The sequence below is a fragment of the Panicum virgatum genome, chromosome 6K (genome assembly GCF_016808335.1).
Source record: "Panicum virgatum strain AP13 chromosome 6K, P.virgatum_v5, whole genome shotgun sequence".
In the NCBI taxonomy this organism is placed as follows: domain Eukaryota; kingdom Viridiplantae; phylum Streptophyta; class Magnoliopsida; order Poales; family Poaceae; genus Panicum; species Panicum virgatum.
In genome coordinates this window covers 14,803,072-14,826,771 of record NC_053141.1, presented here as the reverse complement: position 1 = coordinate 14,826,771, position 23,700 = coordinate 14,803,072, and the positions used below count along the sequence as shown (strand labels likewise).

Below are 23,700 nucleotides of genomic sequence, written 5' to 3'. Positions count from 1 at the left end.
CTGAAGCTGAGTCTAAAACGCCCTTTCAGTTCAGGGCCTTCAGGCTTCAAGCCAACCTTTTTACTCCTTCAAACCTGAAAAGCTCTCTCTCTCTCTCCCCAGATTAAGGGGATGTTTGGGAGCGCTGCTTGCGAGACCAAAGCCGGAGCTGTAGCAAGCGAAGTTACATTTTTTTTTGGCTCCATCAGCTTTGCCTGTCCCCCTGCAAATATGGTTCTAGCTCTCATAAAACGTCCCGCAGGAGCTGTTGACAGAGTTGTGCGGTTGGTATGGCTCTTGTAGGAACTGCCGGAGTTGGAGCTGCACCAAACGAGCTCTAAGCAACAATTGATACTCTTTAAAAAATTTAGCCCGGTTGACTTTCTCCCTCCTTCACCCTCTCTCTGGTAAACGTAGGAGCCGGATCTATCAGCACACCCGCATGGCCGCATCAGGTACGATGAGCCATGTGAAAAATATGTCAACGGGCTAAACAAAAGAGGATGACAATGGCGTGTGGAAACAAGAGGAAGAAGAACCCAAAAACCTCTGACCCCCTTGCTGCCTACCGCGATTTTCAAGGAACGTCGCCACCATTTTTCCGAGGGTTGACTTTCGATCCTAGCTCCCGCGTTCAAAAGTCTCCCTCTACCAAATCTGGAAAAGGGGCCCACATAAAATTTTTTGTTGCGCCGCTGGAGCACAGTGCGCCCCAACTACTCCACAACGAAGAACCAACAGCAAGGAGCTAAGGCTGTGTTTAGATCTGCGAAAATCTGGTAGAAAAGTCATATCGGACACTGTAGCATACTGTAGCACTTTTCGTTTGTTTGTGGCAAATATTATCTTATTATAGACTAACTAGACTCAAAAGATTTGTCTCGCAACGTACATCAAAACTATGCAATTAGTTTTTTTTATTTATCTACATTTAGTACTCTATGCATGGGTAATTTGTTATATTTAATGTTTCGATGTGATGGAAAGTTTGGAGGAGTTTGGGAAAGTGAACACAGCATAAGAGAAAATGAAAATAAAGTTTCGAGAACATAAATTTCTGGAGTCAAATCTGGAAATGTTGACGGTGCACAAACAGCCCTTTCAAACTTGAAAATCAGATGCGTGGCGCAAAATGTGTGCCATGCACACATACTTCCCGCAAGAGTCAACGTGCGAAAATTGTGTGAGAAAAAGGCTTGTGCCGCGATACAGAAATTACTGGGCGAATAGACGAAAAGAGCGAAGCTGCACTGAACTTGTTTGCTGAAATCAAATTATGGGCATGTTTAGTTCATTTTGCAAAATAATTTTGCAAAGGAATCTTGGTCATTTGAAGTACTAAATGAAGTCTATTTGTAAAACTTTTTGCATAGATGGGTTGTAAATCGCGAGACGAATCTAATGATGCTAATTAATCCATGATTAATTAATAATTAGCTGATGGTTACTGTATCATCACTGTTGCAAATCATGAATTAAGTAGACTCATTAGAATCGTCTCGCGATTTACAGCCCATCCATACAAAAAATTTGTAAATACACTTCATTTAGTACTTCAAATTAACAAGATTCTTTTTCACTTTAATGCATTTATGATTTTTTTGCGTTTACATATGTAAAGAACTAAATAGGGCCTATATCAAATTTGATTTCAGCTGGAGTGGAAGAGTTTCGCACTCTTTTATGTAACAAGTTCTGTGGTAATTCCCTTGTACAGCCATTTGTTATTCAGTCCCGCTAAATAATCGAATTTGTCTAGTAGAAAAAAAAAGTTCACAGGCACACCGTACCTGTGGAAATGAGTGATAATCAAATGCATGCTAGAATAAATGAGAATGCCAAGGTGGTACATGAGAAAAGGCCAAGGCTGATCTCTGACTCAGCACCTCAGAATTGTCTAGTGCTACAGAGAGAGAGAACAGAGGGAACCAAGGCATTGACTTTGCGCCTTCCCTCTCCCCACCCATTTCTACCTATAAAACCCACCCCACACCCCACCTCTGTTCCCATCTCGCGAAGCCAAGAATCCACCACCACCATCACCGGCGCCGGCAAGCAACGAGCCAGGCTTCGCTCCCGTCGCTCCGTTCATCTCTCTCCGATTCAGCGCCGCCAGGGAGGCAGCGGAACAGCCAAGGCCATGGCGGTGGACCTCATGTCCTGCGGCGGCGGCGGCGCCTACGAGCACCTGGCGTTCCAGGAGGCCGCCGCGGCGGGGCTCCGCAGCCTGGAGCTGCTGGCGTCCTCGCTCTCCCCGCGCGCCGGGTCCCCGCCGCTCGGCCAGATCGCCGACCAGGCGGTGTCCCGCTTCCGCCGCGTCATCAACCTGCTCGACCGCACGGGCCACGCCCGCTTCCGCCGCGCTCCCGCCGCGCCGCCCGCGACGCCTCCCGAGTCTCCTCGCCCGGCGCCCGTCCCGCAGCCCCCGGCGGCGGCCGCCCCGACGACGAAGAGCCTGACGCTGGACTTCACCAAGCCGCCCCCGGCGGTGGCGGCCAAGGCGCCCGCCCCCGCGCCGGCGGCGTCCGCGACGTCGACGTCGTTCCTGTCGTCCGTGACGGCGGGCGGCGAGGGCAGCGTGTCCAAGGGGTGCAGCCTGCAGGCAGCCGTGTCCTCCGGCAAGCCACCCCTGCCGAAGCGCAAGCACCCCGCCGCCGCCTCCGCCGCCGCCGCCGCCGCGCACCAGCACCATCACCAGGCGGAGGCGGAGCCCGGCGCCGCCGCGCGGTGCCACTGCGCGAGGAAGCCGAAGCGGAGCCGGCAGGGGCTGTCCCGGCGCACGGTCCGCGTGGCCGCCGCGGGGGCCCAGGCGGCTTCGTCCCACGCGCCGGCGTCCTCCGACATCCCCGGCGACGACTACTCGTGGCGCAAGTACGGGCAGAAGCCCATCAAGGGGTCCCCCTACCCGCGCGGCTACTACCGGTGCAGCAGCGCCAAGGGGTGCCCCGCCCGGAAGCACGTGGAGCGCGCCGCCGACGACCCCGCCACGCTCGTCGTCACCTACGAGGGCGACCACCGCCACGACGCCGCCGCCGGCGCCGCCCGCGCGCCGTGAGCGAGGATCGTTAGCTCGTTCTAGCAGTAGCAGCTCTAGTATGCTTGTTTGATTTGTTCTTTGGTTGGGTTAGCGGTAGACGACGGTCGCGCTCGTGCTTCTTCTTCTTCTTGTAAAGAAAACCATCAATCAAATCAAAGAGAGAGCCTCTCCAACTGCATCCCCAATCGGCAATTTTCCATGACAATCCCAAAGTTGGGTTTTTTTTGCCGGAATTTCTTCAAGTCCCACTGTCCATCCATTTGCATCGACTCCTACAGATTAGCAGCAAATCGCACGCCTGCAAATAAAATTTGCAGGGAATCAAAGGATTGAGCGAGTCAGGTTGGGTTCGCCCAAAGCATAGGTAGGTTCGCCCAGTCCTTTCGCGCGAGTCAAAGACGTGGATGGGGCGCATCAATACGCGCTTTAACTAGGTTGGTATCGGGCCCACAAGCAGAGCCGGTCAAAAGCAAGCGAGCGGGCGATGAGGGGGTCGCTTTCGATGGGGTCGCCGCCGGATCGTACGGCTCGCATTCAACAGGGGCTCGTGCCCAAGAGTTGACCGCACCGCCCACCCACCCCTGCTGGCCGCTGCTTCGGGGAGCGTGGGCGACGCGGGGGCCGCACCGGAGCCTTTGGCCGTGTTTAGTTCAGGGACGTGTAAACGCAAAAAAATTTTACGAAAGAATCTTCTCAATTTGAAGTCCTAAATAAAGTTTATTTACAAAAAAATTTTCACAGATGGATTGTAAATCGCGAGACGAATCTAATGACACTAATTAATCCATAATTAAGCAATAATTAGCGGATGATTACTGTAGTAGTATCACTGTTGCAAATCATGGATTAAGTAGGCTCATTAGATTCGTCTCGCGATTTACGTGTCGAAACATTCAATGTGACATTTATTTTGCGTTTACGGGGTTTATGGAGTAGAAACTAAACAGAGCCTTAGTACTCTATGCATATGCATGTGTCGAAACATTCGATTTGATGATTTTTTTGTATTTACAAGATTTATGGGGTGAGAATTTTGGGTGGGTGGGGGGAGGAGGAACCGAACAAAGGCCCTGTTTAGTTCTCACCCCGTAAACGCAAAAAAGCCATAAACGCATTAAAGTGAAAAGGAATCTTACTAATTTGAAGTACTAAATGAAGTCTATTTACAAAAATTTTTGCATGGTTGGGCTGTAAATCGCGAGACGAATCTAATGAGCCTACTGAATCCATGATTTGCAACAGTGATACTACAGTAACCATCTGCTAATTATTGCTTAATCATAGATTAATTAGCATTATTAGATTCGTCTCACGATTTACAACTCATCTGTGCAAAAAAATTAATAAATAGACTTCATTTAGTACTTCAAATTAATAAGATTCCAACACAAATTTTTTTTTTGCGCTGGAACTAAACATAACCTTAATTTTCCCACCCGTTGACTTTTAGGCCCTATAGGAGGCAGGTATTAACAACGGTACGAGTGGTGTTGGTTTTTGGCTCTCGAAATTGTTGTCAGCGTAGTCTCCTCTGCAGATACTAGAAGAAAGAGATGGGTATAGGTTCTCAAGAAATTCATATTTCAAACAAAGAGTTTTTTCCTGTTAATACATGGCATCAAATCTCTTACCGGTTTTTCGTCGCTTATTGGTGGAAGAGAAACGGGGAAGAGAGAGGCTCGCTACATATGTTTTATATATAGAACCCAAGACCTAAGTAAAATGTTTAATTTCATCGAACATAAAAATGAAGCTCAACGGAAGAGTAGGCGAATCCACACCGGATATGTTGTTGTTACTACCTATGTTTGTTCAATGCGTGCTTGCTTGGATTATTATTTATTATTGTGCTCTGGAGAGAGATGGGGCTACTTGATTAATCGCCACTTGTTGGAAATGCATGAATGACAAGGCAAAGCGCCTGCTATTACGAATTATCATGATGCATGCCGCTTTCATGTGAAGCTGAACGCACTTTTGCACCGCTTTTCTTTCTTTTTTTTTTTGTTTTCGTTGTCATGGTGGAGAAAAAAGTTGGACAGGTTCCATATTTTTTTGTACTATGTTATTAACTTATTATGCGGATAGATGCGATCCAAGCCTCATCCGCGTGCAACCCGCTGTAGGGGTTTCATCAGCAAACATGATATACTAGTATATATAGAGAGGAAAATTCCATGCACATGACAGGTTTATTTGGATCCACAACTCAAACCAGTAGTGTGTTCTTTGGTTTCTTCTTCTTCTTTTTTTAATCAAATCGCGGCGATACTAATCGCGAGTGGATCCAGTTATATACATTATGCTGTCACGGAGGTGGTGGGGCGCTGACTTTTTGCTTTCAACACCAAGGCGCGCGGCTTCCATACTCCAACTGCAAGCAAAGGATCTACTGGTGGAGCACTGGTGGACTTTTTGGTGGGTCGACTCTTCCCTGCATGCATGCTTCCCGGTTAGTAAGAAGCTTCTCCTGGTCTATTAGGCCAGTCTCAGTGGACATTTCGTAGCACTGTTACCTAGACTGCCACGTCAGCTTTTCTGTGAGATGAAACTGCCATGAAACTGTCACTATCAGTGCACAGTTTCGTTGCACAGTTTCATAAACAGGATGCAGTATTTAATATGTGGATTGTGTTGTGATCAAATGTACCATGAGAACTCTATAGCCATTGTCAAAATATCACAGAATCAGAGAAGGCAATCTGGGCAAAATATCTAAACAAGCCATGTTTGAAATTATCATTTTGACAAGCTCTGATAAACCGTTGAAGTAATTCGCACATTACATGTTCCTTTTTCAGATATCAAAACATAGCCGACCAAAATCTAAACCACCAAAGCATACAGAGAACCATACAGAGAATAATCTTTAGTGGCAGAAACAGTAATGCAAGTAAAACATTGGAGTAACAGCATCTTCTAGTACCTGGGAGAAGAAAAATAATGAATCAACTGTGTGGCCAGCAGAGCATACAGAGAACCATTCACCAACTCTGGATCAACTGTGTGGCACTCACCAATTTTGTACAGGAGCAAAAAGCTGCTGCCGGCGGAGGTGCAGCCGATGCGGGAGGAGCTGCACCAGACGCGGGAGGAGCAGTCGCCTACGGAGCTGCAGTCGCCGGAGTTCTCGTACCGCCGCTGCTTCGTTTGGACGGGCTGCCGCTACTGCTGAGCTGGGGGACTTCTTTCCCCCGCCGGGACATGGTGTCGCAGGCAGTGGGAGGAAGGGCAGGGGCGGTAGCGGATCTGGAGGTGAAGGGTAGGAGCGGCGGCGGGCAGGGGCGCCGGCGGATCTGGAGGGAAGGGGAAGGGCGGCGGCGGTCTGAGAGCCGCAAAGGCGGCGGCGGATCTTGGAGGAAGGGAAGAAGAGGTGGCTTTGGCGCGTGCGGGGAGGATTTGGCGCGCAGAGGTCCGACCGTCCGAGCGGAGCGCGGGAAGCCGGAGCGAGCGGCCTCCCACCGCACGGGATCCCGCCATGAAATGATGGAGCTCTCAGTGCGCGTTTCACCTCCGTTTCATTGACTTGGAAACGACGCCGGACCCGTTTCGTGGTGAAGAAACGATTCTCTCCTCTCTCCTATTAATTTGCTTGCCATGTCACCTTTTTTGCTGAGGTGTCCATCTAATTAATGTCATGAAATCCCTATGAAATGTCCACTGAGACTGGCCTTATCTATCATGCATGGTGCCAGAGTGCATCAGACTTTGACTTTTGGCTCCGGCACCAAAGAAAGAAGCCGAGAAGGAACTCCGTCTGCACACTCTATTCTGCTGGTTGAATCAGCTTTAGTTAGTGAATTTTTTTGGTTCCAAGGTCACATCAATTGTTTGACAAGATGTCGGGAGGGCTTTTCGGACACTAATTAAAAAATTAATTTCAGAACTCGCTTGGAAATCGCGAGACGAATCTCTTGAGGCCTTTGACCGCATCATTAGCACATGTGGGGTTACTGTAGCACTTATGGCTAATCACGTACTAATTAGACTCAAAACATTCGTCTCATCATGTACATCCAAACTGTGCAATTAGTTTTGTTATTTAACTACATTTAATATTTCATGCATGTGTTCAAAAGGAAGACAAAAAATTTTGGGAACTAAACGGCCCTTCAGCCAACTTTTCCCTACGGATTCTCTCTCACATAACACTATTAAGGCCTTGTTTGCTTTTTTTTCTTCAGTTTAAGTCATATCTCGTCACATGCATGATTGAATATCAATTAGGAGAACTAAATATAGACTTATTACAAAATTAATTTCATAAGTCGTGACTTAATCACGAGGCGAATTTATTAAGTCTAATTACTTCATGAACTCTAATTGCAATTTATGCAATTAATTTTATATTTAGTTGGCATCCGTAACATTCGAATTGATATCTAAATTTCGATGTGACAACTACTTAAAAAAACCAAATGAGGCCCGTCGAAACCAACCAACCTTTCCACCAGCCAAACAGGTTTTCTGATTTTCTTTCACTTGAAATCTGACTGACTGACTGCTAGCAACTTAAATTAAATTAAACGGTCGCGCCATCACACGTGCGGGCCAAACGCATGACTGGTGAATTGAAGGCCGGTGCCCTCGGTCAACAGTTTACAAAAGTCCGCCGGTGGACGAGAATGCATGCTTTAGACAAGCAAGGCGCGTACAAGTGTTTCAGCTCCGTTCACTCGTCTCCCGACACGCATATAAAATGAGGACCAATCCATCATCTAAAAAGTCAACCTTAATCGTCGGCCACAATTTCAAACAGCTAGCTGCTAACGTGTTGGCACGAGGGCAACCATTAAGTTTTGGCACGCCAAACACTCGAGAAGCAGTCTACCCGGCCTAGCAGGCGGGCGGCGGGCAACCTCAGCTCCGCTCACTGCCTGACGAGTGACGACCACCAGTCCTTCCTTCCAGATGTTTTGGAGGCTTTTGCCGATGGATCCGAGATATCCGAATCGGTACGAATTCGATCCGCTTCCCTCCTAGAGGATGAAAGCGGGAAGAAAATAGAAAGATGGATATTCGAGATATCCAAATCTGTATCCATATGAATCTAATTCGCTTATATCGTTAGAGTCTTAGGCCTTGTTTAGATGGCTCTTATAAAGTTTTTGAAAGAAAATCTTTGCACATTTGAAGTATTAAATATAAACTAATCACAAAACTAATTACAGAACTCGTCTGTAAACTACGAGATGAATTTATTAAAACGAATTAATCCGTCATTAGCACATATTTACTGTAGTAATTTATTGTCTAATCATGATCTAATTACTCATTAGATTCGTCTCGTAATTTACAAACAAACTATACAATTATTATTTTTTATTTCGCTAGATTTAATACTTTGTACATATGCCGCAAGATAATTTTAGAATTTTGAATTTTACATCTAAATAAGACCTTAGACAACCTCACGGCATCACCCATTGATTCGTCGTCGTTAGTGATGGGAGGGGCAGAAACCAGGGCAGGGAGGCTGCTGCAGAGCTGCGGTGGTCAACTTGACGTGACGTACGCGTGCAGCTGCCTGGCCGCCAGTGCCAGCTCCCAACTGAACAGGAGTAAAGTTGTTTCAGCTTTCAGCGGCGGAGATGGTGGATGGATCCATCATCTGGGCCTGCCGCGGGACTTGAATGAATGGAGACGACGACGACGAGACCCAGCAGGGCAGGGCATTGTGGGAGACTGGAAGGCCAGCGGCCGGCCTTGGCAGCCGGCAGTAATGGCGGCGGAGGCTATGCGCAGGGGCCGGGGTAGTTGGCCGTTGAGGACGACGACGGTCGACGGCGACAGCTGCCGGCCGCGCAGTGGGTACGCTGCTCATTGATGGCAGCAGCGAAAATGGCTACTATCCGCTGACCGTCTGACGACGGAAGCTAGCTAGGTAGGGGAATGGGCATGAAACTACGCTCCGTTGCTTCTAGATGTTCGATGTTATGAGAAAGTTTACTATGATTATTGGAACAAATAAAGGTCCTTCATCATGTTAAAATCAATGGTTAATACATAAAGAGGTAGCTAAAAAATGTACCAAAATTGTTGGACCAGTACAGAAAAGGTGGGATGATAGAAACCGAGATTAATTTATTTTTTTATTTTTCACAGTGAGATCAATGGTGAGAAAATGTTTAATGCAGCAGCGAAAATTGTCACAGGGAAGTCTCCGATGGAGGATTAGGGGATGGGCTTTGTGCGTAGTTGTAGATTATAGGCATGCAGCTTTGCCGGCCGTCACGCTCCAACGCTCTCCAGATGTTGTAAGTTTTCATCTGATCATTATGAAGAGATTTATAAGTCATGACCAATATATAATGGCATTACAAAATGATGGAAGACAATAACAAATATAAATATAATAAGTCAGCAGAAGTATTAAGCTAAGGTAACAAAATTGCATTTGATTAATTAATCGTCCGTTATGGAAGCATACCCTCCTTACCTTGCACAATAGTTTGCTTCGTCGTGAAATGGCTCCTGGCGAGAGGTGTTCAGGACCTTCATTGTGACGGACCAAATCTTTTACTCAGTCTCTTCCACTTTGACACTACTATCATCAGTGTCCAAAACCCAGAGTCTTTTCCGTAGGTCCTTTCTGATGAATAAACTCAAGGTGCATGACTTGATGGTCAGTTCCCGAATCCGGCGTACTGCTGTCCCCCTGAACTTCGCTACCTGCAGATTGGGTAATCCTACAAGATCCAGCCTTTTGAGCGCTGCAAAGCTTCCTGCGTAGAAAAACAACTGCTGGCCGATGTAAGCACTGTCCAGGAGAGACAGGGCAGTCAGGCTGCGTATTCTGTCCAGGCCATCTACATCATCTTGCTGCAGATTGGTCCTGTACAGTTTTACCACGGAAAGTGTCAGCGAATGAGAAATCCATTCAGGCATCTTTCCGATATGACCGTCCAGTTTTATGGTTTCCAGGCGTGGGAGCTGCAGTGATGCTATCTTCGTGGGAAGATACTCGAGTGTCCCATTCCTTCGATGTGCTCCAAGATACAGGTACATCAGTGAAGGGGAAAGCTTTGTCAGGATTTCAGAAACTTCTTGGCTGTTCCTCTTTGTAAGGCCTGTCAGTCCAAGGTGCTTCAACCGAGTTAGCTTCCACAGAGCTTTGGTTGCTGAGTAGGTGCTTCCCTTAACGTCCACTATATCCAACCATTCTATGTCTGCTAGGTTCTCCATACCCTTTGGTATCAGTACACCTTCTGATGGATTACATGAGCAGCTGCTAGCACGAAGAATCTGCAGCCTCTCAAGTCGAGTGATCTCGCTAGGAAGGCTTGTGATCTGCGTCTTCTTCAAGTTAAGAAATTGGAGGAATGGCAACATACCAATCCAAGAAGGAAGCTCACGAATGCTTGATTTGTAAAGATTCAAGTACCTTAAATGGAACAGTTCACCAATGTGCCTTATGTCCGGCTGGGTGATTGGGGGGCTGGCTTTTGAGAAATCTAAAACTCTCAGTGTCTTCATTTGGGCGGAGCAAATAAGTGAAGCAATGGATTCAGATGGTTTCTCGAACACTGTAAGCGACCTGATACCTGAAAGATCCACCCATTTAACTATCTTCTTGTCACTCTGACCGTTCAGAGCTAGGTGGCGGAACTTCTTTACTGGCACAACAGAATTTTTGTTTTTATCAACTGTAATTGAGAATTTCTCTTCTTGTGCAATCATGACCAGGATATCTCTCATCATTGGATGCATCCAGAATGTCTTGTATGATCTGTTCCTTCTTAATTTAGAAGGCTTGATCAAGTTCCGATCGACGAGCTCAGACAAATACAGTTTTGCGACAGATCTGGCACTCATCCCAGTTATTTCCCTCACAAGGCCTTGAGCCACCCATCGCCCCATAATGGTTTCTACATTGATGTTCACATCCGCTGGGAAAATACTGAGATATAAGAAGCATGGCTTAAGATAAGGTGGCAGACTTTTGTAGCTCCGAATCAACACTTCCTTTATTCTGTAGAGCCTTTGACCATTGTAGAGCAATGACGGAAGATGTTCACATAGTTTTCCCCATTGATGTGGTGGATTTATGGCAAGTAACTGTGCAAAAGTTGATAGGGCTAATTTGAGGCCCCCGCATTTTGTCACTGCTTTTGCAATTGCGTCGAATGGTGGTTCATCGCGTGGAAGGCTTTCTAGGTCCAGATCTTGAAAGTCTTCTCTGTCTTCCTGACTCATCTTCCCGTTTTCTGACTTAAGAACCACATCCTTCAGAAACTCGAATGATTTCCGTTCTTGTAATAGTGAGAGGTAATAAACATCACCAGCTGTCTCTGTGCATCCCTCTGCAACATGAAGGATCTCTGTTGTCACAATGATCAGACTTCCACTTATGCTAATACGAGGCAGTGACCTTTTTATGCGAACCCATGCACGCATTGTCCATAAACCATCAAATACAATCAGGAACCGGTTGTCTTTTAGCTTATCTTGAATACGACGGGCTAGCACCTCTTCTTCCCCAACATATCCAGTTTGACTTGAAGGAACAGGAAAGAGCTGCATGATCATATCCCTAAACACTTTTGTGTAATCCACATCCTGCTGTATTTCAATCCATGCATGGCAATCAAAATGGCTGTTGTTCTCATTGCATATCTCATCATATATCGAGCGAGCATAAGTAGTCTTGCCTGATCCACACATGCCTGTTATCGCAGTCACCTTGGGAGCTCTTTTTTGGATTTCTCTGGGTAATGATGCGGATGCTCGGGAAGCTTTCCTCGGGTCACCTTTGTCATTTTGAGTAGCACCCTTCAAGAAGCGAGATTTATGGCCCAACACCATTGTAATAGTCATATTACTTGAGGTGGATTCATAGGGAGGGTCAAGATGATAGCGCCTATTTCTCTGGCTCACCTCAACAATCCTTGACTTGAGATCACCTAACTTAGCCGCAAATTGATGGAGAGCTTTATGATTGAGTATCTTCTGCGACAAACTTGATGTTTGGGTGAGGACAATGATACGTTCCTCAAGACAGTCCTCAATGTCATAAGCTAAATCTTTCACTTGCCCTGCCCAAGGTTTCACCATTCTATATTTTGAGTCTTTCTCCGGAAAATCTTCAATTAATCCGTCACCAAGGAATGCTCCAATTGTTTCCAGCTCATCCTTTATGTACCTGCCAATGGAAGATGGAATTGCCTTTTGCGTCAATGAGCAAACAATGGTATGTTGAACTGTAGGCCAAAGGTCACTCATCAGGGAGCACATAAGGACTCCAAACTCTAACGGTAGTACTAAATCTAAAATAAGGGTAAGTGCATTGGTCTAGTCTAATAGGTGGTCTCATGCATTTTGAGACGATGTAAAAGATAATACATACAATGGGTTGTCTTATAAGCTGTCTCATAGTATTACATAATTCCATTATTTGTGCATTGAAAAAAAGAAATATTGTGAGTTGCATGTCAACAACAACTTGTACAACGGTGAGAAAGTGATCTCACAGCAACAATCCTAAATTTTAGCCTATGAGATGGTTGTCTCACGAAACTCACGTTGCAAACAGGGCGGGTTGCAGCTGACCGCAAACCCACGATGCTTGCCACCAAATTAGTTTTGTGGGTTTGCGGCCGTCCACTGATTTAATCATGCCGCTGATATGTATTCAACGGGCTCGGTGGCACAATGCACAGACCCGCATGTATAGCATGGTTGGCTGGCTTTATTCATTGGGTTAATTGGATTCATGCCATTATAATTTTTCGAGTTCACTGATCTGCCAATACAATTCGTCATATTGGAACCATACTATTGCAATTTCACAAATCATCGAAACATGCCACTGTGTACCCCTTCGCCGTGTTTTTTAAATTTTATGGGACCAAAATACCCTCACTCTTCTTCTTTCTCCTCTCATCACCTCTCTGTTCCTATCTCCATGGCCAGATCCCCTCCACCGCCGCACATCGGCTCGGTTCCATAGGTGACGGAGCAGGCCGACGGCGTGCGGGTCGTTCCCCAGCGGCGAGCTGGCGCGGGCTGAGGACCACCGGCAGCAGCGCGCGGTCTGGTGGCGCATGGGCTGGGGAGACGGGGCGGGGCTTTGCGGCGGTGGGGGGCGGAGGGGCACGAGCCCACGGCGGCCGGGCGCCGGCGGCGAAGGGGATTTGGCCAAGCGGGAGATTTCTTGTTCTGGTGGTCATCTTTAATCTGTCTCCTCCCCACGAGCTGCTGCCCTTGCCGTCGTCACGCCTCCGCAGGCGCTGCTCCTGCCCGCTCCTCCGTCCCGCTCCTCCCGAACCACAAGAATGGGCGGCGACCAAGGCGTGCACCCACCTGCCTTGCTCCCTCAGCCGGCGGCAGGCCCAACATGTCCACCAGGCACTCGTAGTGCTCCACGCCTAGCTGCATGACGTGCTCCACAGCCATGCTTCAGAATATCTTCTTGACGCGGCTGACGAGGATGCGGCAGAGCCGTGGGAAGAGGCAGAGGGCGCCGAGCGGGTGCAGCGAGCGGAGGCACCGCCGGCCGTGAGGAGTGGGAAGCGGTGGCGCAAGCGTTGGGGCCTTGCGGCGACGCGGACAGAGGGGATTTGGCCACGGAGATAGAGGAACAGACAGGGGATGATGAGAGGAGGAAGAAAAAGGCCGAGGGTAATTTGGTCCATAAATTTTAAAAAACATGGTGAGGGGTATGTAGTGGCGTGTTACGGAGATTTGTGAAATTGCAATGACATGGTTCCAATATGACGAATTGTAATGGCAGATCAGCGAACTCGAAAAATTGTAATGACATGGATCCAATTAACCCTTATTCATTTGGTTCCAAGCCGTTCAGTATTATTGCTAAACAATGTAAATAAAAATCTAGAATGCAACTGGTTTAGAAAGGCATTAACATTCTGATCTTCATATGGTTCTATTTGAATGAATTAAACTAACAAACTGGGATAGATTACAATAATATCTGAGGAGTTTAACCATGGACCAATCGGATTCGTGGAGATCTCTGTATGACAAGATCCAGCACGCACCTTGGAGGAAGTGGACGGCGAGCTGACCACCTACGGCAGGAACCTCCTGGCGGGCAACAGCACCGCCAGCTGAGCGTCCCGGTTCGACAGCACCGCCTGAGACTTAGCTCCGACAGGAACGGGAGTAAGCGCGGAGCAGTAGAACTGCTTAATCTCGAGAATGGAGGTGGGGCTCATGGCCGACGACGGGCCCTCGGAGGAGCAGTCCAGGAGCCCCACCTGAGGTAGCGCCATCGCCATGAACGGCCTCGGGGACAGCAGTAGCGGAAGCAGACGGATGCCTCGGCGATTGGGCGGCGGAGGCCGTAGCCGCGAGGCCGACGAGAATGGCGGGAGGTTGTGCGCCAGGCTGGGCGTGCGCTCCTGGGAAGACAGACGAAGGCGCGTGGAAGAGTTCGACGGCGGCGGGCTGAGCAGTTCGACGGCGGCGGAACTGGCGATAGGGTCCGCAAGATTTTTTTGCGGGTTTTCTTTTGCGGCGGCTTTACCCAACGGGCTCGATGCGAAAAGTAGTAGGCCGCAAATACTTTACAGCTGGGCCGTTTGGGTCGCAATCAATGTTTTTTTTGGGGCTAGTATAAAAACCTGCCCCGCCTACAACTTAATGTGAAACAACCATTTTATTCTCTCTCCGCCACCTAACTAAAAATTTTATGTGAATTTACATAAGACAAGATGACGAACAGTTGACGTGTAGCAATGTACTTGTCCTAATGCAACTAATAATATTTTAACTCACATAATATTTCATCTACGGACATTAAATGCAAACAATCGGCTTTAGATCCGTGTAGGATCCCATGAGGATGCCAAATATGGAGGCGCTTATTCCAAATTGAGTTGGTACCTCCACTGATTCCATCTGTCACGTTGGTCTTCAGTAATAAGCTAGGAACCACAAGCTTGGCCCCTACTATTTGAGAGACCAAGTTAATAAGGGACTTCATATATCTTGTGAGACGAGTAATTGGCAGTATGGATCCGCAGCAAGCAAAGGCCTGTATACAAGGACTTGGAGGCCCTTGCCTTTATGGCTTAAGCTCATTCTTAGTTGAAGAAGAGGTTGTAACTTTGCTGAATTTGCCAAACCAGAGAAATATCCTTTGTCGATGCTCCAACATGGAGTTGAGGGCTAGGGTGGGCTTTGTGTAGCATCGATACCACCAGATAAATCTTTGTACCAAGTTACATCCTTACATTATATCTCTCTCCATTATATCTCTGTATTTCATTGTAACACATAAATAAAATTGTGTTTGAGTTTGAAATTATTTAAAAAAGACTTTGGAAAAGGGTTTTTTCCTCTCCCTTTTTCATGTACCAGACCGGCCCAACTCTTTTTTTTTTCTCTTTTTCATTTTCACCCCAACCGGCTGAGCCCACCTTGTTTCCCTTCCCTCCTCCCCCCTCTTCCTTCCTTTCTTATCCCTGTGCAGCCCAACCCGTTCGGCCCACTTGCCTGTGCCGGCCCATCCCACCTCTCTCTCTCTCTCTCCCCGCTAGGCGACCCCCACCTGTCAGCGCCATCTCCTACCTCCAGCCGCCTCCCTTTTATGGTGCGCGCCCCGCTCGCCCATTACCCTGCCGCATCACACGCCCTCATCCTTCACTCCCCCTTCCTTTACTCCACGCCTTCAAGGATTGTGATGAGTCCGCCATAACTCCCCATCGTGTCTCCTTTTCTCCCACCAGAAATTGCCGCCATCGTGGCCATTATTGCCGACCACACCAAGCTCACTGCCTCCTCCTTTTCTGCTGCTCCGTTTCCCCCTCTTTGGCCGATAAGAAGCGCAGCAAGCCTCGCCGCCCTTCCTTTTTCCCCTTCCTGCTCTGCTGCCCTGCTGCGCCACCACCACCGTGCCTGCCGAGCTCGGAGCCGCCATTGATCTTCTTCACTGCCGCGCTTGCTCGACAAAAAGCCACTGCTGAAGCTCTACACTGAGGTGGGGAACCTTGTCGGCCGCGAGAAACTTCCACACCTTCTCTCCTCGACGATTGCTCGCCGGAGATCGGGAGCCGCGCCTCGCCACCGTGGAGCTCCGTTCGACCGCCGCACCGCTATCCCAACCTCGCCTTCATTTTTGTTGTCGCCTCCTCTTCCTCCTCGGTTTCCCCGCGCATGAAGCCGAGTGCCGGACAGCTAAGTTCGACCATCCCTGGCGAGCTCTCCACCTTCTCGGCGTCGCACGCTCTCACTGATGTCGCTGTCATCTTCTCCATTGCGCGAACAAGCTCTATGGTGTTTCCCCGGTCCCAACCAACCTCGGACGGCCATTTTGGCCAAGTTTGGCAACCCCCTCCCCCCCGCCCCACCGCATCTGCTCGCCATCGACGCTCTTTGCCGCCCCCTGCGCCTGTGCGAGCCAAGCCACCCAGAGACGTCCAGCGCTATTGGATCAAAATCCAACGGATTAGATCAAGTCCAACCAGAGTCAAACCAACCCCATACCGATCAACCCTAGGCTCTTTTGCAAAAAGGCCTCTTGGCTTTATCAAAATCAACCCGCCATCTTGAGTAGTTCAAAAGCAATAGAGTTTAGTCTCTGTTTCTTCTGTTTAGGCCCCTGACCTTTTTGGTTTTTTTAACCTATAGTCTAGGACCCCTCTTTTGCATGCTAACCCCTCTATTTATATGTTTAATTAGGTTTTAGCCCCTGATTTTGTCAGATCTAGCCTCTATAAGTTCTTTTCTCTAACAAATAAGCCCCTAGAACCTTGTTTATCCATATGTTTCTCATTTTAACTCCATTTTCTACGATTCTCGAGCTCACGTGATCCTTGTGTCATGCTCAACATCTTTTTCTGATTATTCAGTTCCGTTTGCACTGTTTTATATACTATTTTTAATTTTGCGTATATTTTGCTTGTGTGATCGTGTAGATGACATGCCGTTCGAGGGAGAACAGGAGCAATTATACGAGGAAGAGAATCATCAATTTGACGAGGAAGGCAAGTGGACTTCTCCCCATACATGCTCTTTTTTTTGTCCCAATAATAGTATGATGAAATACTTACTTTATTGTTGTATTGCATAAATTTGATGGGATACCTATTAAGGATTTTCCTAGTCTTTTTACCCAAGCCTTGGAACACCGGGTTTAATCTTTTGTTGGGTAGAAATGCTTAGATGCTTTATCGTGGGATGATTTTGTTATAATCTTTGGGATATTAAACATGACTTTATTTACTGTTGTTTTGGTTAATGAATAAGATCACTTTGTTTAAATGGACCATGGAGAATCATCCAAAAAAATTGTACAGCCACAATTGTCACATGGCTCTAACCTTAGCTGATTAATTAGCCGTGTAGTTGACTGATAGCCTTACCGAAAGAGCAAGGAGGGGGTTGGTGATGGGGTATAGCCGGGTCCTCTTGGGGTAGTAGCCTTTGCTAAGGTATTGACATTAGGGAGGGTTATGGTCTGCACCGCTACTGAAACTCTAGCGGGCTATTTAGTTCTCTGCGTGTCTTTGTAAAAGGCTTCGTAGTGGACCCCTCACCACTCACCAAAGGAACTATTTAAGGGCCTTGCAAACCCAGGCGACATAGGGGAACACGATTTATGGTGAAAGTGTACAACCTATACAGATGGTAAAACTGATATATCAGTTGTGCTCACGGTCATGAGTGCCTTGGACCCTTACACGATAATTGAACTTTAAAAATAATTAATTTGTGGTTTACTTGATTTTGATATGATGTTGTATCCTTTATTCTTAAGTGAGTTGGTATAAACTTAAACCTTGTAATAGGTGCTTGCTAATAAAATTTGACCAACTAATTAAAAATGCTAACTGCAATAAACCTCAGGCTTTTCTTGATGGCCTTGCATCTTCCCCTATTTGTTGATTACCAACCATAAGAGTACTCACTCTTTCCTAATTGTTACTCAGAAAAAAATGTGGAAGTGGAGATCTACAGTTGAAGAGTTCTAGGCGCGTTCACTAGTCAAGTGTATATGGATGAAGCTTTATTGCAGATTTTGTTTACGTTATCGGTGGAACGATTAAGACCTTCGTGTCTATTTTATTCGGAGTGTATTAATATTATGTACTATCTTTTGTTTATGTTTTGAACATTATTTTTGATATATTCGCTTATGATGTCCTTCATATGTGTGTAAACTTGATCCTGACGCACATACGGGATACATCGGGTTCTTTTTTCTTAGACTAGATGTGACATTCATATATACTTGCGACTTGTGTGGCTTTTACTTTGGTAGAGTAGCTCTTGATAGGCTTGGTGCAAACATGGTAGTTGAACATTAGTTGCACTTGTAGATTGATATGTTTAGGTTTATCCTGAGCAAGTTTTTGGTATAGACTTAAATTGTCTTAAGTCACTCCGTCCCCACTTAAGACCTTAGGGCAGCAATTTTTTTTGGGTCTCACTAGCTTTTTCAGAAAGTTACGCCAATTCCATTGGCAATTCCTTAGAACCTTCATCACCACTCCCTTACACTAAACTGACATTTGTAACCTTGGCGACTGGAAAGGCTGTGGTCTACTGGTTTTGGATTATAAACCTTGATTCTTGCAAAAACAAAGGGCTTCCATTCAACCCCTCTAGTGGCCGTTGTAGTCCTTTAGTAATTAAGAATCACAACTTCAAATATAATGGAAGTGGAAGTCATGAATATTCGTAGTTTTATTAAATTAACTTGTTTCTGAGAACCTGGTTGAGCTGCTGAGTCCTGATCTTTTTTTATTTTTTTGAAAGCTGCTGATCTTGATCCGTGCATTATTATACAGCCCATTGGCCAAATCACATATCCAGTGCTTGATATTAGAATAGTTATTATTGTTGGATATGTGTCGTGTGTACAGTTTGGTTAAATTGGACTTGAGTTGTAATTTGGTAGGTTAGAGATAGAGTTTGTGTCGTACTTTGTATCCCTAGGGTCCATAAATATGAGGACACTACCGTGTAACTGTGAGACGACTTAGGCGATTGGCGTGGCCACGGTGGTGCCGATGTCGGTGTAGCTGATGTTCATGGGGAGGAGCGCCCGTAGTCATGCCCGATGAAGTAGGCACATCGCCGAACCTTGTTCAAAAACATCGTGCCTCGGTGTCGTTCTCGTTTGTGTGGTCTTGTGATTTGATTTTGCATTCTTAGGTTATCGCTTTCGCACTGTTATTCTAACAACTGTGATTACGTGTACGTGTTGCCATGTGAGCCGCCTATTCTTCAAATTACTCGATCATCATCATCATCTTAAAACATCTGTCACATGACCTTATATCAAGGTACAAAATAGCGGGCTAGCTATTTGGCTTTTCATTCACAGCTAATAGCTGGCTAAATTGAACATAGAAGCAAACAGCGGCACTCTTCTCAATCAGCGATAGATAGCGAAGGTTAGCCAGCTATTTTTAACCATGCCTTACATATGGCGCAGATATTGCCGGTTTTGCGTTATTTTGAAATAGATAAAGGCCAGCGGGTAATTGAGTGCTAATTGATCAACCTATTAGTTCATAGGAATAAGAAAATAAAGGGAAATAAAGAGACACATGAGTTTTCTTATATTCATAAAGAGTTTTCTTATATTCATAAAACGGACCAGGGATGAGGGATTGTTAGTCCACAATAGCAAGTAGCGGTTTTTATGTGAATTTGGATCTTGTTGGATCATTTAAGTACAACTGGAATAATCTTTGGTGCTGATTGAAGATATATAATGTGGAGATCAACGTTTCCCCATTTTGTTGAAGCATTAACATGGTCGTCCAGAGACAGACAGACAGACACAGACAGAGAGAGAGAGAGAGAGAGAGAGAGAGAGAGAGAGAGAGAGAGAGAGAGAGAGAGAGAGAGAGAGAGAGAGAGAGAGAGAGAGAGAGATACCTGACGTTCTCCGGCACACTCCGCAGCAAGGTCTTCTCCTTCTCCGCTAGCTCAGAGATCACTTGGATCAAACGCGTCACCAAGCTCACGGCAATGCCAATCTCCGTCATCTCCGCCTGCGCGGCAGAGAGAGAGAGAGAGCTCTGAAGTCTGAAAGGTGAGTTTCGACAGATATAGCTTTTCTTTAGGCTTCAAAGCTGATATTGCACTTGAGAACCATAATGCCCCCTCCGTCTGCGGTGGAAGTTACGTGCTGCGGTGCTAGCTGCTAGCTCATGATCGATGAAGCATCTAAACGAACGGGATGCTGCAACGCACGCCGATCCACTGCCCGTTCTGACCATTGAACTGTTAGAATTAGCCAGGCTTAAACATTAGAGGCTAATAACCCAAGATCTTAACATAACCTAGTTCATGACAAATCAATCTAATGCGGAATAAATTGGTAAACATTATACCAGCGTTAGCAGTTGCAGCAGCCATTTACGCCTGATCCGTAGAGGAAGTAGGCGTTCTTGTCGGTGTAGAAAACGCAGCGGCGAATCGGCGTCCTCCGGGCGCCAAACGGGAGTGCTTGGCCTTCCAAACCCCTCCAGTGCCTTTAGCGATCAGACTAGCGGTGGCTAGGGTTTTAGATTGAGATGAATGGGTGATTAAGGTGCTAACCACGACCTTATATTTATAGGCACTGTGGGGCTGGGGGCCAGCCTCTGGAAACGGGCCTAATGGGCCTGCTGATCACAGCCCATTAGGGTTATATCATTAGGTTTCCTTAATCGCGTTTAGATGGTTTAAACGCTTCCTTAATAGTGAAGATCACAATATCTTAACTGAAATATTTATTTCCAACATGAACGAGTCGCCACAATGCCACATGATTGCTCAGTTAGTTTCTTACTAGTAATTAGTATGGTCAACAACAAGGTAACCAATTGTCTCAAAGTCTAGCTATATATTTTGGTCACTACCATACCATCCATGCTTGGGCCTGTAACAACCGGCTCTGCGTAATGATAACAGTAGGTGTAACCTTCTTCGTCGTGTGTGTTCATCTCTCCAACTAACGACACGTTCAGCAGTCAGCGGCTTCTTCAGGGACGTGTGTTCATCCAACTTCCTCTTGCGTTGGATGAGAAACTGAACATGTATTTCCTACATACAAAAGTTACATTGCTAGTTACAAAGATTCCTTTGTTGTTTGTACCACGGCCAGCACAGCAGCCACCGGAGATAGCGCGATCTGGAACTGGAGAGTGGCGCATGGTGCAACAACCATGCAGTTGCTCCCATTCCTGCTTGCTCCATCATGCAAGAATGTACTGCACCAAAGCCGAACGGGAATTTTTCCTTTCAGGCATTTGATAACAATTAGATGTTGCTAAAACATTACAAAAAGTTAGATATCTTTGACATATGTGAAATCCCTGATCTTTTATGGACATCCTCAGTGCCTGCACACCTGGACCTGGGGAAGTGCAAACAAAGTCAGGCTCCATGCCGGTTTTACACTTCTGAAGCTGCTGGTGAGATTCTCAAAAAGAAAAAAGAAACAAAAAGCTGCTGGTGAGACTCTCAAAAGAAAAAAAAAGGCTGCTGGTGAGAATGTTGTGGTTACAGTACAGCCCTGTGGAAAATTAAATAGGGTCAGGTTAATTCTACCAGAGCATGCATTGAGCAACCCATTCGCCGTACATATCTGATCGGGTCCTCCATGGCCAGCTGATTACTGCAGATAAGAGAACCTTGTTAATTAGTCAATCCCATCATTGGTGAAAACATTGCTACTCATACAGTGAAGACCATCGATCATGTGAATCCCATCCTCATTGACTTGAGTGAGCCATATTCCGAATCGTTCCGCATAAAGTTTGACGAATTGATCATGATTTTCAAATCTAGTTCGACAGCTGCAACAACAAACTCATTAGTACAATGAAGAAAAAAAAATTCTGAAAGGAGGATTTTTTTTTAAATTCAAGTATAGCTAAATGAAAAAATCCCGACCTCTGCCTAAAAGACACACAACCTTAAAAAGGAAGAAAACAAGCACTCTAATGACTATCAATCCGTAGACTCTGATGAGGAAGTATTTGTAGAATAATAGAATTGGTGTAATGGATGATTGTATTAGCTTGAGCCTTAGGGCTGAATATATAGGGGTATATGACTTGGAGGGCAAGGAGCCTCTCCTATAGATATAGTAGGATACGTATACAATCCTAATTTACCTAATATATAGATATCCCTAATATACTCTAACATCCCCGTGTAGTTACAGCGGGAGCATCGCAGATGGTGAGACTGGAGAAAAGTCGACGAGCTGACATCCCCCCGTAGTCACAACGGTCAGTGCGCCGCAGATGCTATGGCTGGAGTGGAAACCCACAAGGGTTGCTCAAGCAGATGGTAACCCTTTGTGCCGATGTCGAGGTAGCCGAGCTGGATGGAGAATAGCCATGGTCGAGGATGCTGTGCGTAGGGTAGCCGTGGTCGACGTAGCTGTCGAGGTAGCCGATGCAGAGGTAGCCGCACATGAAGCCGCTGGTGCACAAGGGGGCACCAAATAGTGGTGGCGTAGAGGCACCGTAGACGAAGGTGATGCGTCGAGGACGAAGCAAAGATGACGTCGTCAAACCACCAAAGCCGAGGCGAGTACCGGGTTTGCCAGACTTAGTAGCGCGTCGGGGACAAAGGCACGCGCCGGTGTTGCCAATACCGGGCGTACAAGGGGGAGCGCACAACCAAGTCACAGAATGTAGGAGACCAGCAGAGGAGGTCTTGAAAGTGATCTAGGCCCCTAAGTGGGTTTTGGTGAATAATGACAAAACACATGTATATTTAATTGTGTAATTGAGCATGTGTGCAGGTGATGAATATGTATAGGTAAATCAAATGATGACGTATGGCCCCCCAAAAAGGAAATGAAAAGGCGGTGTTTAAGTGTACTCATGATATTAGATTTTATATTTGAAATTTGAGTATAGGGACGTCGTACTATCAAGAGGGACTTGATTCAAGGGTTTCAATTTAAATCTTGTGCTCAAGAGAACCTAGACAAACACCTGTGAGCCACAAAATACACTTAAAAGAGCAAAACATGAGCTTTCATACTGCCTAACCCGGATACTCCGGGTATAGGGCCGGATACTTTGGTCCCTTTTGCCCGGAGTGTCCGGGTGCTGTTCTCGGGCTGAAAAATTAGGGTTGCCCGGAGTCTCCGGGTAACTGTTCGCCCAACGGCTATTTTTGGGTCAAGGGGTATAAATACTCCCTCCCCTCCTTCAGTTCACTCTCTTTTGTCATTCTTTCGAGCTGAACTCCTCCTAAAGCCAAAAGAGAGCTCTCTCACTCCCCTCTCTTCAGTCTTGAGTGATTCCTTTGAGGGATTTGAGTGAGAAGCAAGAAAGAGCAAGGACTCGTGCTAGTGAGCCTCATTCCCACCTCTTGAGCACTTGGTTTTGGTCAATCCAGCGGATTCAAATTTGTTACTCTTGGAGCCTTGTGCTCCTAGATGGCTAGGCGTGCTTGTGACTGCTCAATCAAGGTTGTGAGCTGCACAAGAAGTTTGTAAGCTCCATTCCTCACCGAGGAATCCATAGTAAGTGACCTTGGGAGAGGAGCATAGGGGTTCTTGAGCACCGTCTCTCGAATCCTTCCTCAACGGAGACGTAGCACCTTCGGGTGTGAACTTCGGGAAACAAATCCTTGTCTCCTTCGTGTTAATTTACTTGATTTCATTGCTATTTGCTTGTGAGACTTTTTTCTAGGTTTTGAGCTCGATCTACTCACTCACGAGTTTCTAGTGAGTTTTGTTTGTTGGATATCAACCT

The 23,700-nt window shown here is 46.5% G+C and overlaps 2 protein-coding genes and 1 long non-coding RNA gene across 4 annotated transcripts; 1 reads left to right on the top strand and 2 right to left on the bottom strand.

Moving 5' to 3' along the window:
* Positions 1-1,925: 1,925 nt before the first annotated feature.
* Positions 1,926-3,247, top strand: LOC120711852 (WRKY transcription factor WRKY51-like). Its single transcript, XM_039997511.1, has one exon. It carries the CDS (start codon positions 2,120-2,122, stop codon positions 3,032-3,034), a length of 915 nt encoding a protein of 304 aa, XP_039853445.1. The 5' UTR covers positions 1,926-2,119; the 3' UTR covers positions 3,035-3,247.
* Positions 3,248-5,725: 2,478 nt separating this feature from the next.
* On the bottom strand, positions 5,726-6,463 carry LOC120711851. The gene is made up of 2 exons (XR_005690506.1): positions 6,034-6,463; positions 5,726-5,942 (listed from the first exon to the last, which is right to left on the bottom strand). It is a non-coding gene; the product is annotated as an uncharacterized LOC120711851 (long non-coding RNA).
* A 2,511-nt stretch (positions 6,464-8,974) lies between these two features.
* LOC120711850 (disease resistance protein RPM1-like) lies at positions 8,975-14,504 on the bottom strand. Of its 2 annotated transcripts, XM_039997510.1 has the most exons (4): positions 14,236-14,504; positions 14,017-14,118; positions 9,456-12,158; positions 8,975-9,285 (listed from the first exon to the last, which is right to left on the bottom strand). In XM_039997510.1, the coding sequence occupies exon 3, from the start codon at positions 12,068-12,070 to the stop codon at positions 9,536-9,538; it is 2,535 nt and encodes an 844-aa protein (XP_039853444.1). In that variant the 5' UTR covers positions 12,071-12,158; positions 14,017-14,118; positions 14,236-14,504; the 3' UTR covers positions 8,975-9,285; positions 9,456-9,535. The 2 variants fall into 2 exon arrangements, with proteins under 2 accessions (XP_039853444.1, XP_039853443.1); XM_039997509.1 differs by having other exon boundaries at positions 14,017-14,504.
* Between the last annotated feature and the right edge of the window lie 9,196 nt (positions 14,505-23,700).